Consider the following 14246-nt stretch of genomic DNA (forward strand, 5'->3'; position numbering starts at 1 on the left):
ATCCCAGTTGTAGCACATTTGATCGAAAATGTTTACTTCAGTGATGGTGATAATTTTTAAATTGTACTCATCTGAAATTAAATACCAAAATAATCAGAGTACAAAGAAAATCTTAACAAGAGCATAAAGAAAATCTTACTCGAAAAAAGTTGTCCAACCGGTCTTGTCACTTTTTGTTGCCATGAGCCCACTATAGCTGTGGTAAGTGAATAAAACCAGCTCTTGACCCTGGGCTGTCATGCTTTTCAGTCCTCCATTGGTGCCGATGGTTAGCCATATCACCTGGTTATCAGGGGATACTATTCTCACGGGCATCCGGTTGGGATCCCTTCGGATTCGCAGGATATTCCCGTTGTTGTCCGTCACTGCTGTGATGTCGTTCTCGTTGCTATAGCTGAAGTTGTAGAGGTAGTCACTTGTGATGAGGCTCTGAGTATACTGGTGAGTGCCATTGATATCAAAGATGTACAATTCCTGCTCTGAAGGGGAGGCTATCTTGTAATAATTCAATGAGTTCAGCACTGGCTTATTCTTGGAGGCTGCCCGGATACGAATGTTGCCCATGTCTGCAATATACAATGTGTCATCTGGAGAAACTGCCAGGGAGGACGGTGAGTTGAGCTTGGCTTCTTTGGCGTAGCCATCGCCAGACTGGTAACAGTCACAGCTGACATCATTCTTGCAGTCACAGTCTGAAGGCATGCCTGCAAGCAACGAGATCTCCCCATCTGTAGTTACCTGCCTCACACGGTTGATCTTCTTTTCATCCGTCTCCGCAATGTAGAGGACCCCGCTGTAGGACACTGAGATAGCACTGGCAGACTCGAGCGCCGTGTGAACAGCTCGTTTTCCGAGTGAATATTCCACACCTGGAACCTGACAGTGCATGGGCCGGCCCGCAGCAATACGGACTTGGTGATTCTCTGTAATCTGAAGCACTATGTTGTTGTCTAGTATATAGAGGGAGTTGTCCATTGGATTAATGGTCAGGTCTGTGGGCCATTCCAAGCGAACCTGAAATTGGAAAGGTTTATTTTAATACTGAACTTCACATGGTCATAAGGAGCTACTCCAATCACATTAAAAACACTGGTTATATCTTCATATCTGCAAACAGACATTGACAATCACACTGCTTTTTTTAGACAACTGATGTAAAGGCTTTTTCAATAAACTAATTGACATCTCTATAAGATATTAAATGTATTTTAAACAGTAAAAAAGCACTCCCACAGTTTATGAACTGCTGAATCACTCTCCCAGAAAAGGCATTAATTTTCAACGTAAAGATTTATTGAAGGTAACTAATAGGAGCATTAGAAAAAATAGGACGCCAATACAAAACAGATTATACAGAGTAAAATGAGGAATCCAGAGAATATCTTTAGTTATTTTAGCAATAATAATAATAATTATTGCATTTGATATAGTGCCTTATCACATCAGTAAGACATCTCAAAGCACTTCACACAATTCATTGTAAAGTGAATTGACGTATTTATTTTGGTGGGCAAAACTCGGCTGCCAATTACGCACAGCAGTGTCCCACAAACAGTGGTGGATTGAATGACCAAATTGCCCATTTTTAAAAATAATAATAGGCAGTTTGCTAAAGCACAAACAGATTCTGTTTTGTATACATCGGGAAGCAATGTTACAAAAAATTATGATGTGGCAGATGTACAAACATTTCAGATCCAGTTGGTTGTGACAGATGTAGGCAAACTATTTGACTTATAAATTGTGGGAGCATGATTAGAGGGTCCAGGTTCAAAGGGGGATAAAAATCATGTGGAATCAGACTTTGGAATTCTAGTGTGTGTTGGAACTGGCTAAAACTGCACAGCTCACAAATGAGATCACTGTCTGGCAGGCTTCCTGCTGCTTGTTCAGCTTTGTTCACCCTATTCATTAGGGTTTTGCCTAGTAACATTGACAACAACAACAACAAAATTACATTTATAGAGCGCCTTTCACGTCGGGAGGACATCCCAAGGCGCTGGACAGTCAGGGGTCAGGACCTGAGCATGGAGGAGGGGTGGGGAAGGGGTGAGGGAAACCAGAGAGGTGGGAGGGCGACTGAAGGCACGATCGAAGGGGAGGGTCTTGAGACCGGCCTTAAAGGAGGCAAGGGAGGTGAAGGGACCGTGGGATGGAGTTCCAGAGTGTGGCTGAAAGCCCGGCCACCGATGGTAGGACGGGTCGGGCGGGAGACATGGAGCAGGCTGGAGCCCGCTGAACGGAGGGAGCAGGCAGGTTGGTAGGAAGTCAGCAGGTCAGAGAGGTAGGAGGGGGCAAGGCCATGGTTAGCCTTGAAAGTGAGGACGAGGATCTTGAATTCGATCCTCTGGGGGATGGGGAGACAGTGGAGTCGGCCGAGGGTGGAAGTGATGGGGTCACGGAGCCTGGTGCGCGAGAGTACACGAGCTGCAGAGTTTTGGATGATCTGCAGCTTGTGAAGAGAAGAGTTGGGAAGGCCGATGAGGAGGGAATTGCCATAAGCGAGCCTTGATGTGATGAAGAGTCAAGAGGGAAGAATCCCTGCTCCCAGACTGTACTTCGAAATCCTGACAATGAGCTCGGCTGGCTGGTCTGACATCAGCAATGCCTTGGAGAAGCGGATCTGCCTGGCTCAGAAACTGGGCTACACAGCTTTCCTCCAGGAGATAAAGTGAGTGGGGTGGTCTATTATAAGGGTAGGTTTTGAAATGATTAGTGGAGAGAAGGTGCTTCAAGGCCAAGTGTTTTTCATTATTCTATGCTTCTTTATTACTGTATGCTCTGAAAATCCTATTGGTTTGTATGCCAGAAATTACGTTTGTTCACCATCAGATGGCGCTCTAACCATACTTTTAAGAAATCACTTCACCAATTCATTACAGTGTGTAAAGAATTTGAGCTTTTTCTTGATTATTCAATTTCATCCATGAGGACACAGTTGTCCAGTTAGATTTCTTTTCTCCTCACCACTCACAGCTTTCCAGACCTTAATCCAAGTCCACATTAGTCCTGTCTTGAAAGTTATTTGAATATTACAAGCTAAGCTTCCATTTCCCTAAAGAAGGCAGTGGTAGATTTATGTTGAATAAAACATTATTTACTTACACAATATGAAAATTGGGATATGTCTGTAAGATAACTTCAATAGTTACCATAATCTGTGCAGGAAATAGCTCACTAGAACAATTGTCTTGAATTGATCAAATACTAAAGTACCCCATCTCCCAAATTTTTACTTTTTACTGCCTCAAAAAAGCTGACTTAAATTTCATTGTTATTTAAAACTTCACTGAAGGCGAGAACGGTAGCAAATACCTGGCTTATATGCATGGTGGTGTCACAAGTCAAGGGCCGAGCTGACGTCAGGTCATTGGAGCCCAGTAGGGTGGATATTATTCCGTTCTGGTCCACCTTTCGGATCATGGTTCCATCCACAAAGTACATCAAACCATTCTTGTCGATGGCAATTCCTGGTATCGAGACGAGAGATCACGGTAATAAAACACTGGCTTTGCGTATGGCTTGAACGTAACCCAGTCCGCTCTGTGGAGCTACTTCCCGGTAGTGGAACTCATTTTATTGTGGTAAAAGAAGAGGAAAAATTGGCAGGGTTGACCCCACCCTAACTGCGTGCATCTCCTCGATTAGGAGTGGGGATGGGCACTGATATTAAGAACCCTTACATCGGATGTTGCACCTTATCATGTCGTTGAGGCATCTCAAAACTCTACACAGGGATTTTACTGTGAATTTAAGAACAGCCAATTTAAACACAGTAATGACTCACAAACAGCTATTAATTCAATGATCAATTATATCTGGGGAGATTGTTGGTGAAGGCACGGGGAAAAACTCCCTTCTATTTTTGAATAGTGCTGTGAGATCTTTAGTTGTCCATCTGAACAGGCAGAAAGGACATCTCAAGCGAAGGAAGGTACAGACAATGTAAAACAGCGTTGATCATAATGTTAATAATAATAACAGTTATAACAACAACAACAGCAATAATAATGATTGTAGTGTTGGCTGAGTTCCAAGTAGCAAAGCAGAGTTTGAACCTGACCTTTCTGACTCAGTGGTGAGAGTGCCAGAAACTGGGCCAGGCTCAAACACTGGCTCCCTGACAGCCTGTGGAGACTCTCGTCTGTGTCCACTATCTTGGTGTTGAGCTACAGAATCTTCAAAATGGGGAGGCAACGAAAGAGAATCTTTAAAACAAAAATCTGTGATCTCAGTTCTAACCTGCAAATGATCTCCTTGTGTAACCTCTCCTTCCCCTTTCCCCTCTCCCCCCATGCCATGTAAAACACATCCGAGTTTGGGTTCAGCTTCAAAGCATAACCAAATTCCAAGATATAGTAAATGTACTGACTATGAAGGGTTGACTTACTTTGGCTTAAATTCAAATGATTTGTACCATCGAGCTTTCATGCTATGGCAAGCTGAAATCAATATGTCAGCACAGTTTTGATACATACTAGTTATTGTTACTGAGTTTATTAGAATGACTGAACTTTGCCTATGACTTCTAACCTACATCATAGATCAAAGTCATTGTAACTTAAGGATGGAGAGCAAAACTACAAGATTGAACATGCTCACTTTAAAGGTGAATTACTATTTTTAATCCAAACTGACGGTTTCCCCCTATAATTTCTCTCTTTCAGTCTCCCAGAACGACAGTCTGGGAGAACAAGATGTCAGTGACAGGCATCTCTTCAGCTTCCACCATTTACTAAGAGGCCTTGGAGTGTGACAAAAAGTGAAATCTCTGTCGTCTCTCTTCCTCCTTGGGAACCAGTGGAAAATCATTGTGTTCTTAGTCTTAAAACTGCTGCTTTAAAATATAAGATCTGTGGGATTGTGGAAATATAGACTTCATTTGCAAGTCTTGTTTTTCAAGTCTCGAAAAAAGTGGTTTCCAAATAAAAATTGAATTCAAGGCTGTTTTCCAAATTTACACACAATCTTAACTTTTTAAGACAATTAATGTTGAGCCTAAAGCATGAGGAATTTCAGTCTCTGTGCAGAGATCCACCCAGGTTGCCTGGCTTTCAGCAATTGCTCCCTCTTCTCCCTCCAATTATCCCTGTAAAAGTTATTGAAGTTGCAGACACATTGCAAAGCATAGAGCTCTCAAATGCTCTGGATTCCCCCCCACTCAGAACTCTCTATAATGCTCTATTCAGTGCACACTCTACACAATGAACCTGCAAGAATGGCACAGACCATCTATGAGTGAGCAATTCATGGAAACAAATCCTATCCTCATTATAAAACTTACTTGCAGCACTGAAGGTCTCCAAATGAAAATACATGCAGCAGCACTCTCATTATAATCATCTCATTTATTGTGCTAACTTTGTTTCTCAGTTACCGCACTGTGGCCTCTAACTCTTTCATGTTCCGCAAACATATGAAACTTTCAACACAGTATGGGCCTCATTAGAACACACCAACTTGCTTGACTATTTATGATCGATTCACTGTGAACACAGAGGCACGCACATTTCTCTGCTACCCACCTTCTGCACCTCACTCTGCTCAGTACCAAGATGGCCATTCTTCTTATAAATTCCAGGCTATTTGACTTTGAGGATCAGGGCATCACAGCAGAGCCTGATTCTATCACCAGTCAGAAACACACTTCCCAACAGCGGTTGCTGGGCAGCAATCAGGAGTAGGAACAATAAACGGTTTGACTTCTCCCAGCTCAGAGGAGCTGAGGTCAGTTGTAATGTCTTAACTGCTACCTTGGCTGAGAGCAGCAGACTCTACACAAGGGATCAAACTTGTGACCTTCTGATCTTTATGATTAAGTGGTGGACCAGACAATGACTTTATCTATTGGGTCATTCATTGGTGGAGCCAACCTTTTCGTAAAAGTTTTTCTAAACAGTAACAAACTGGTTGAGAGCAGGTTGCATGCAATCCTATTTTCAGTTTGCTCCAGGCACCAGAACAAGCAAAGAATTCTCGACAACGTTAAGAATCCAGAACTTTACGACTGTGAGTGAATGGGATCGTTTTAGAGAAAGGGGAGGGAAATGTACCTTTCGGACTCATCAGAGAGGCTTCGACAGCTTTGCCACCATCACCACATCGAGCTTCATCGAAGGGCAAACATTGTTCTCCAGTCCCCGCTATCACTTCCACATTTGCCGTCAGATCTTTAGCACCAGTCAGCGACTTTGGGTGATAGATGCGCCGAGTGTTGGTGTCCGAGATGTACAAGTCTCCAGTGACTGGATCAGTTGCCAGGAAATATCTGTGAGCTGGGTTATTGCTGTGAATATAATATTTTTTATGGGGGGTGAGGGGGGAAAAGAGGAGAGAATGAAGATAATGAAGATAAATTGAAGCTGACTGGCTAATTGTTTATGAAAACAATATAATAATAATAACTCAAACAGGCAGAAGAGACCTGTGTGTAACATCTCTTCCAAAGGACACTATCTCCCACAATGCAGCTCCCCCCATCACTATTTGGTCTCATCTATTAAATTTTGGTAAAATGCTGAGCAGAACTCTGGCATGTAGCAATAAAGAGCTGAATGCAGCACTATCAGAACATTACTGCTATGGAGCAGGGTCGCATATCTGAAGCAGACAGATAAAACCTTTTCAGCTCCCCTTCCTATTTGTGGCCAGATGTAATGTAATAATCAACACCGGCAACATGTTACCAGAAAGTTCCATCAGCATTAAAAGAGTGAGACACATCAGGAAAACATTCTAAGAGCATGACTTCTTCAACTGTTAGTAGTGAGTTACATCAAAAAGGTTAAACTTTCAACCAAATGAGCGAGTCCCATCTCAAAGGAGTGACACAAAATAGTCCTGCATTTTCCCACTGCACTCAGGCAATGTATTTTGATTTTCCTGCACGGGTTTCAATGAAGGATGTTTCTATTCGCTCATTTTAAAAAATAAACTATCATCAGTATAATAGTGGACTTTCACTTGATTTTAAAAAAATCTAAAAGTTGAGCTCTTGTACTCAATGTAAGTGTCAGAAAGATTGTTCTAAATATATTCAATAACTGTTACATTCAGATACCCTTATATAACAGAGGTAACACAGAAACAGCAGCACAATCTCAGAATCCTAACACAGGAACAGTAGCACACATCTTAACTGATTAAGGTAAGGTAGGGCTTCAGTCATGGAAGGAGGTGTCTCAGAGGGGACCTTACAGAGATACATAACATTGTAAATGGGATAGAGAAAGAAAACCCAGGACAGTACTTTCAGATATACCAATGCATTAGAGGAAGAGGACACCGATTTAATGGTGAAGGGCAATTTTACAAATTACACAATGAAGTATAGTAGATCTCTCTTTATAACACGATAATTGGGTTTTGTAAAATGCCAAACAGCACTACATTAGGGCGCGATCGCCAGTCAGCACATTCGCATTCACTGTAAATGTGAGCAGAAAGCCTGTTCGTTCCAATGGCTGGTTGGCTATTAAAAGGCTCATTTCCGTGCACTTCTTGCAACACTATAAATGTACAAACACTATCAATGCAGTGCATCCAGCATCAATAGCCCCTTTAAATTTTGCAATGTTCTTTGAAGAACAGGCTACACCCCTGGGTCTAATAACATTAGATCAGTGCTGACTGACAGAGCTCTGTCTAGTCACTTCATTGTGCATGCACAGAATACCATGAAGATCACGACAAGGGAGATTTTGGAGCAGGAAATATAACTACTGTTTCCTCCATCATATCCTTCGACTTCAAATCACTTCTAGCAGTATGCACAAAGACAGGTTGGAGCTGTGAAAATTAGCCATAGCTTGTGAGGGAGTTGGAGTAACAGCAGAACAGTCACTGTGTAACTGAATCAATTTCGCTCTGCAATCCGAGATATGAATATTGTAGAAGAACAACTTGCAACAACTTGCATTTATTTAGCGCCCTTCATGTGGGGTAGTGTCTCAGAGCGTTTAACATTGATGGAGCTTGAATCTGAGCCAAGGAGACAAGAGATGACATTATGCATGGTCAAAGAGGAAGGTCTTCAGGTGTGATTTGAAGACAAACAAGGAGGGGGCAAGGCAAAGGAATCGAGGCAGAGATATTCCAGAGCATATAGTTCCAGAATATGCAATCAATTTTCTATTTTGCACTGTTATACTATTTTTCAAAATCCGAATTTGTACATAATTTCAACATGTTTATTTCAACATTAATATTCAAGATATTCAATATTGCATTTAACTGAAGGTGAAACATTGAGAATAAAGAAATTGTCTATTATTTAGTGCGTAGCTGGGCAAAGAGACTTTCCCCTTTTTGTTTACCTACACATAAAGTCACAGAAAAATAGAAAGATTCTCAAAGACGTTGTCAGGAAACAATTTTGGTGACAAATAGGATGTAATGAGAAATGACTCAATGGTAATTAAATGTGAGTGTGCATTGATGATAGATTCAAATTTATTGAATCATGTTCATTCCAATCATTTATCTTTCAAATCACTTTAATATCTCATGCTGACATCCAAGTGAAATGTGTGGCTTAATGGCTGCAACAAATCATTGGCACTGGCTGACCCTCTGACTATGTAGCAACACATCAGCCACCTACCAAGATGTGAATGTGTCTTCATTTTATTTAAATTTTTTGTTTCTGGAAAATTCTGGGAGTAAGCAAATTAAGTTTTTTGGCAAAGGACTGGCAAGCTGAAAGTTGGGTGCTCATTTCCCACCACCATTTGTATCTGAGTCTGTAGAAAGACCAAGTTCACAAAATCATAAGATTGGATAAAGAAGGTCCTTGACCCCATCTGATCTACTCCTTCCAGAATACCTACTCAACAGTCCACCATCACAGCATCAAGCTTTTTAGAAAATAAATCCTGTGTTATGGACCTCAATCACCTGGCAACCTGTTGTTAATTACCCTCTGGGTTTAAAAAAAAATTGATGTCTGTCCTGAAATTACCCTTTTTCAACTCTAAACCGTGTCCTCTTGTTCTACTATATTGGTGCATCCTGAAGTTAGTGTTCTGGATTGACTTTTTCAACCCCACTTAGAATTTTAATACACCTTTATAAGGTCCTCTATGAGAGTGAAGAGCCCGAGCTCAAAATTGAACGAGTTGATGTGGAAGAGAAAGTGGAACAAGGGTCCTCCCACTTACTGATAACAATACATCTCCAAGTAGCAGAGAAAGCCAGCATCAGGGGGAACGTTAGAAAGAGGTCAACAAGCATCTGTGTCTCTCTCTCTCACCAGGCCTGAATTGATGCAGGATAAGTTACACATAAACATTCAGGAATATTTTCAATTCCTTATCCTACACAAATTCAAAACAGTGGCAGCTAACAATTTGTAACAATCAGTAGTCGGGAATCGTCTGTAGACTATAATATGGGACAATATAAATTCTCACTTTGAAAAATATGGTTTAATAAAGGACAGTCAACATGGATTTGTTAAAGGCAGATCATGTCTGACAAACCTAATAGAATGTTTTGATGAAGTGACTGAGGTTGGATGAAGGTAGTGCAGTAGACATAGTTTATCTAGATTTTCAAAAGGCATTTGACAAAGTGCCACATAAGAGACTTATAAACAAAATAGAAGCCCACGGTATTAAAGGGACTGTGGCAACATGGATCCAGAACTGGCTGGGAGACAGAAAGCAGAGAGTGGTAGTAAACGGTTGCTTTTCTGACTGGAGTGAGGTGTGTATTGGTGACCCTCAGGGGTCGGTATTGGGACCACTGCTCTTTCTGATCTATATTAATGATCTGGGCCTGGATATAGGGAGCACAATTTCCAAATTTGCAGACGATACTAAGCTAGGAAAAGTAGTTAATGGTGAGGAGGATAGCACCAGACTCCAAGAGGATTCAGACAGATTGGTAAAATGGACAGAAATGTGGCAGATTAGATTTAATGTGGAGAAATGCGTGTGTTCCATTTTGGTAGGAAGAATGAGAGGCAGTATAAGCTGATGGTACAATCTTAAAGGGGAATGAACAGAGACCTAGGGGTCCACATAAGCAAATCTCTGAAGGTGGCAGGACAGGTAGGAAAAGCTGTTAAAAAAGCATATGGGATACTAAGTTTTATAAATAGGGGCATAGAATTCAAAAGTCAGAGGTTATATTGAATATTTATAAAATGCCGGTTAGGCCTCAGTTGGAGTACTGCGTTCAGTTCTGGGCACTGCACTTTAGGAAAGATGTTAGGGCATTGGAGAGGGTACAAAGGAGGTTTACCAGGATGGTAACCGGAATAAAGGATCTTAGTTGTGAGGAGAGGTTAGGGAAACTAGAATGATTCTCCTTGGAGCAGAGAAGATTAAGAGGGGATTTAATAGAGGTTTTCAAAATCATGAGAGGATTTGATAGGTTGAACCGAGAAACACTGTTTCCATGTGGGTCAGTAACCCGAGGACACCGATTTAAGATAATTGTTAAAAGAAACAAAGGGGAGGTTAGGAAAAATGTTTTCACCCAGTGAGTTGTTTGGATCTGGAATGCATTACCTGAAAGGGTAGTGGAAGCCGATTCAATAACAACTTTTAAGAGAGAAGTAGATGGGTATTTGAGGAGAACAGGATTGCAGGGCTATGGAGAGAAAGCGAGCCAGTGGGATTGAGTTGGATTGCTCTTTTCGGAACTGGTGCAGACACGATGGACCGAATGGTCTCTTTCTGTGCTGTATGATTCTATGATTCTCTATGATTCTATGTATTTTGCTGATAGAAGGACTTTAAATGGTATGAGAATGAGAATTTTGTTAGACTAAGTGTCTCATATAGAGAAAAACACCAGGGACATGATGGGCTGAATGGCCTGTTTCTATGCTGTAACTATTCTATGATGTACAGAAGCTGGAGATCTGAACTACCAGTAGAGATATTGGAAATCTAGAGCAGGTCAATCAACATCAGAAAGATAAAGACAGGTTAAAGCTTTTGGATGGGATTCAGTTCTTATCAATGATCATACCCAAAATACGACCCAGTTTTTGTTTTTCATTACTGCTGAGCCTGCTGTGTTATGTTTGTGTGGGACGAACTGATGGACTGGGGACGACGACGACTTAAATGGACACAACGACGACTTAAATGGACACAACACTTTGAGGACTTTGAAACTCTGCATTTTGAAACACTCTTTTTGTTTGCCTGTGTAACAACATAATTAGATTTTTAGCACACTATAATAATAATAATAATAATCCTTTGTATAGCTCCTTTCACAATGGTAGGATGTCTCAAAGCGCTTCACAGGATTTACTGTAATGTGCAATTGCTTTGTGTTTACTAGGCAAACCCGTGTGTGCCTTTGTGTGACATTAGCAGAATACATGTCTGGGTAGGACCCAATTAATGTTAAGAGTATGGCAACCATTTGGGAGAAACACACTCCAAATGAGGTTTGGAGCAACAAGCAATTTTGTAGGCTGATTTAATTGTCATACAATAAAACCAAAATGTGCTCAAGCATTAAGCCAGTAATCGCATCAAACTCAATTAACACCTTATGAATGATACTGAATCCATTAACACGGCAACTGAAAGCAGAAGAGGGCCCACTGAGACAGGCTAGCAAGGCCATTAATGGAGGGCAATGATTGGTGCTATGTTGGCATGGGGTCGTTTTCTTTTATTCACACTGTTAATAAAAAACGAATTACAGAGAGAGCAGAATTTTTTAAAAAATGCTCAAATCATTAAAGGTGCATTAATTCCTGACCATCTGAGTTAAAATAAAGTGCTTTATGCAAAATCCAGTAGTCATTTACTGATCCAAGGGGCTCAGCTAAACATCAGCCTGTCTATTTTTGACTACTGCTGTTATGCTATTGTCAGCGCTTAAGAGGCAAAAGGAAAAGCGAGCTGCCTTCTTTTAAAATACATGACAGTCAGGCTTTCCTTTCGTCAAAACCAGAAAAGCAGCCTCCTGCACTGTAAAACGTAGATTAAAAAAACCATCATCTGCAGTCGGCCACTACTCTCAACGGGCGAAACACAAACCAGATGTATTATGAGTGGGTAAAAACAAACAACTGTGGGCCTGATGGACACTATCTCACCGGTGAGGTAAAATTCCACCTGGCTCCAGATTTAATCTATTTCTGCAGCATTTTAGAGGTGCAGTGTTCTGTTGAATTCACTTTTAACTTTGAAGTCCGTTTTCTGTAGTACTTAAAAGAAACTTGCAGAAAAACAGCTTCAAACTAAAAGACTGTATTCAAGAATTTGGGAAACTCTAGATGTTCTGAAATGTTACATTGAAGGAGTATATTTAGACCATGGTGGAATTTTCTACTGTTAGATCTGACACTTTTTCTGCAATAATGTAGCAGAGATGGGGGGGAGGAAGGATCTTTTTGGTGTCTTGACACGCGGAAACCCATCATAATGCTTAAGAATCTCCAAACTAAACTGCTGAGGGTTTCACTGTGTGTATGGTATACAAGGTTTATGTTTGTGACCAGCTCCAATTGCCAGGATCGTGAGTGTTTTTTTCAGATTGTATGTTTGTTCTTTTAAATTGTTGAAATGATTCAACAGGGCAGATAATTCAAATTTAGCCTGGGTTGTACATTTAGTTTAAACGTTACAATGGACAGCCAGGATTGGATTAAATTAAATCCTAAATAGTCATTGTGTAACTGATTAAGCGCTCTGAGATCTGCCCCGCATGAAGGGAGCTATACAAATGCAGGTGATTATTGTTGTTGTTGTTGATTCCGCTCTGTTGAGAGATTTGGGGTGAAACGCATTTCAAAAGACAGTGAAAAACTTTGAAGGGAAAGAGAAAGCAAAAAGTATGGAACTGCGGTCCCCCAGGGATGAACAGAGAGAGACAGGCCAGAAAGATGAGGTCAAATCTGATCTGAAGGATTGCAGGGAAGCACAGGGGAGAAAGAGAGAGGCTGACAGGACTCATAAAATACAAGAGAATGGAAAAAAGACAAACGAGACATGGAGCAATGCAAATGAATAGCACAAAATAAAGAGGCATAATTGAAATGTGGCCACTTCTGAGTGGAACTTGCAAAATTCATTCATAAGATAACAAATTTAGAAGTAACAATTCCTGATTGAAGAAAGCCATGAACAAAAGAGTAGCTAAAACTCCTGCAAGTAAGGTAAGGATTTCCACAAATCCTAATAGTAAAAATTCTACTTTGTTGCTGTTTGGAATGGCGTTGGAAAGAAGTGACTTTTTTGTGCCTTGTTATCAAATTTATCTAAAACACAATATGGTTTTAAAATTTTCCCATGGTCCTCGCTCCTTGACAGATCGACCCCAAAGGATTTGAAAACACTATTTGCACACTCCTTGGTCACTGAATTTGAAATATAATACACCTGAAGGTCTGAAAGGCAAATTCGATTCAGTGCAGATGTCCAGGATTGGGCCACCGCAATAGGGTTATGAAAACCCTTGACTTACAATCTCAGAATCCCTGTTGTTTTTGGTAGGCAAGCAAAATTACAGTCTGCGCATGGAGTAAGTTTAAAAGATGTTAAGCCATATAAGCAGAAACAGACAGCATAAAAAACCGAGATCCTAACATTAGTATTACTTACCTATGTCTAAAATCTTTATTTCTTAGGTAGCAATAAAGAGAAGGAAACAGTGAATTAGGTTTGGATAATAAAAGAGGTCTTCATAAATAAAGTGTATCAACAGCACCATCTCAAAGAAGTTTAAATGGTTAAATTATATCAGACGAACTGCAGTCACATCATTTTAACGTCATGCAAACAGCAAACAGTTTCCAGGCAAATCAGTTTTGCCTCACTGCAAGCATGCACTAATGGAAACCTGCAGTGTAAATCGACTTTGACGTGTGCCTCGGCACATTGACCGGACATTTGTTCATTTTATCCTTCACAAGAGGGCAGACAGACATTTTTGAACCTGATGGGACTGGTGTTAATGTGTGACCAGCAGTGACCTGAATTGCTGTTTCACTGTGAGGTTTCCTTATCAAGTCAATGAACTTTCATCTTCCTGCAACATTTCTTGAAAGGGCACAACAAATGAATACAGTTTAATCGGAAAGAAGTTGTACAATAGTAAATAGCAAATGGATTATTGAAACGATGCAGTTTAATTGGGTGCTAAGTCGGCATTAACTCTAGTAATCCTACATGCTTAGAGAAATAGTCAAATTTCAGAAGTGGTACCACATGAGTCCCGAAAGAGACTGTGCTTTTTAATGTCTACCAATGGCTTCAGTGCAGGGGATTGTG

General features: G+C 40.7%; 1 protein-coding gene across 3 annotated transcripts in view; it reads right to left on the reverse strand.

The window, feature by feature from the left end:
- Positions 1-14246, reverse strand: part of tenm3 (teneurin transmembrane protein 3) — a 163433-nt gene that overhangs the window by 19473 nt on the left and 129714 nt on the right. For 2 of the 3 annotated variants that reach the window (XM_042342618.1, XM_042342611.1), the window contains 4 exons: positions 13578-13598; positions 6054-6286; positions 3316-3470; positions 140-1014 (listed from right to left, as the gene is read on the reverse strand). In XM_042342618.1, coding sequence (XP_042198552.1) covers positions 140-1014; positions 3316-3470; positions 6054-6286; positions 13578-13598 — 1284 coding nt within the window. The remainder of the gene's footprint in view (positions 1-139; positions 1015-3315; positions 3471-6053; positions 6287-13577; positions 13599-14246) is intronic. The other variant, XM_042342615.1, reaches the window with a different exon arrangement.

Source organism: Callorhinchus milii, unplaced genomic scaffold, assembly GCF_018977255.1.
Source record: "Callorhinchus milii isolate IMCB2004 unplaced genomic scaffold, IMCB_Cmil_1.0 Scaffold1, whole genome shotgun sequence".
Classification (NCBI taxonomy): Eukaryota; Metazoa; Chordata; class Chondrichthyes; order Chimaeriformes; family Callorhinchidae; genus Callorhinchus; species Callorhinchus milii.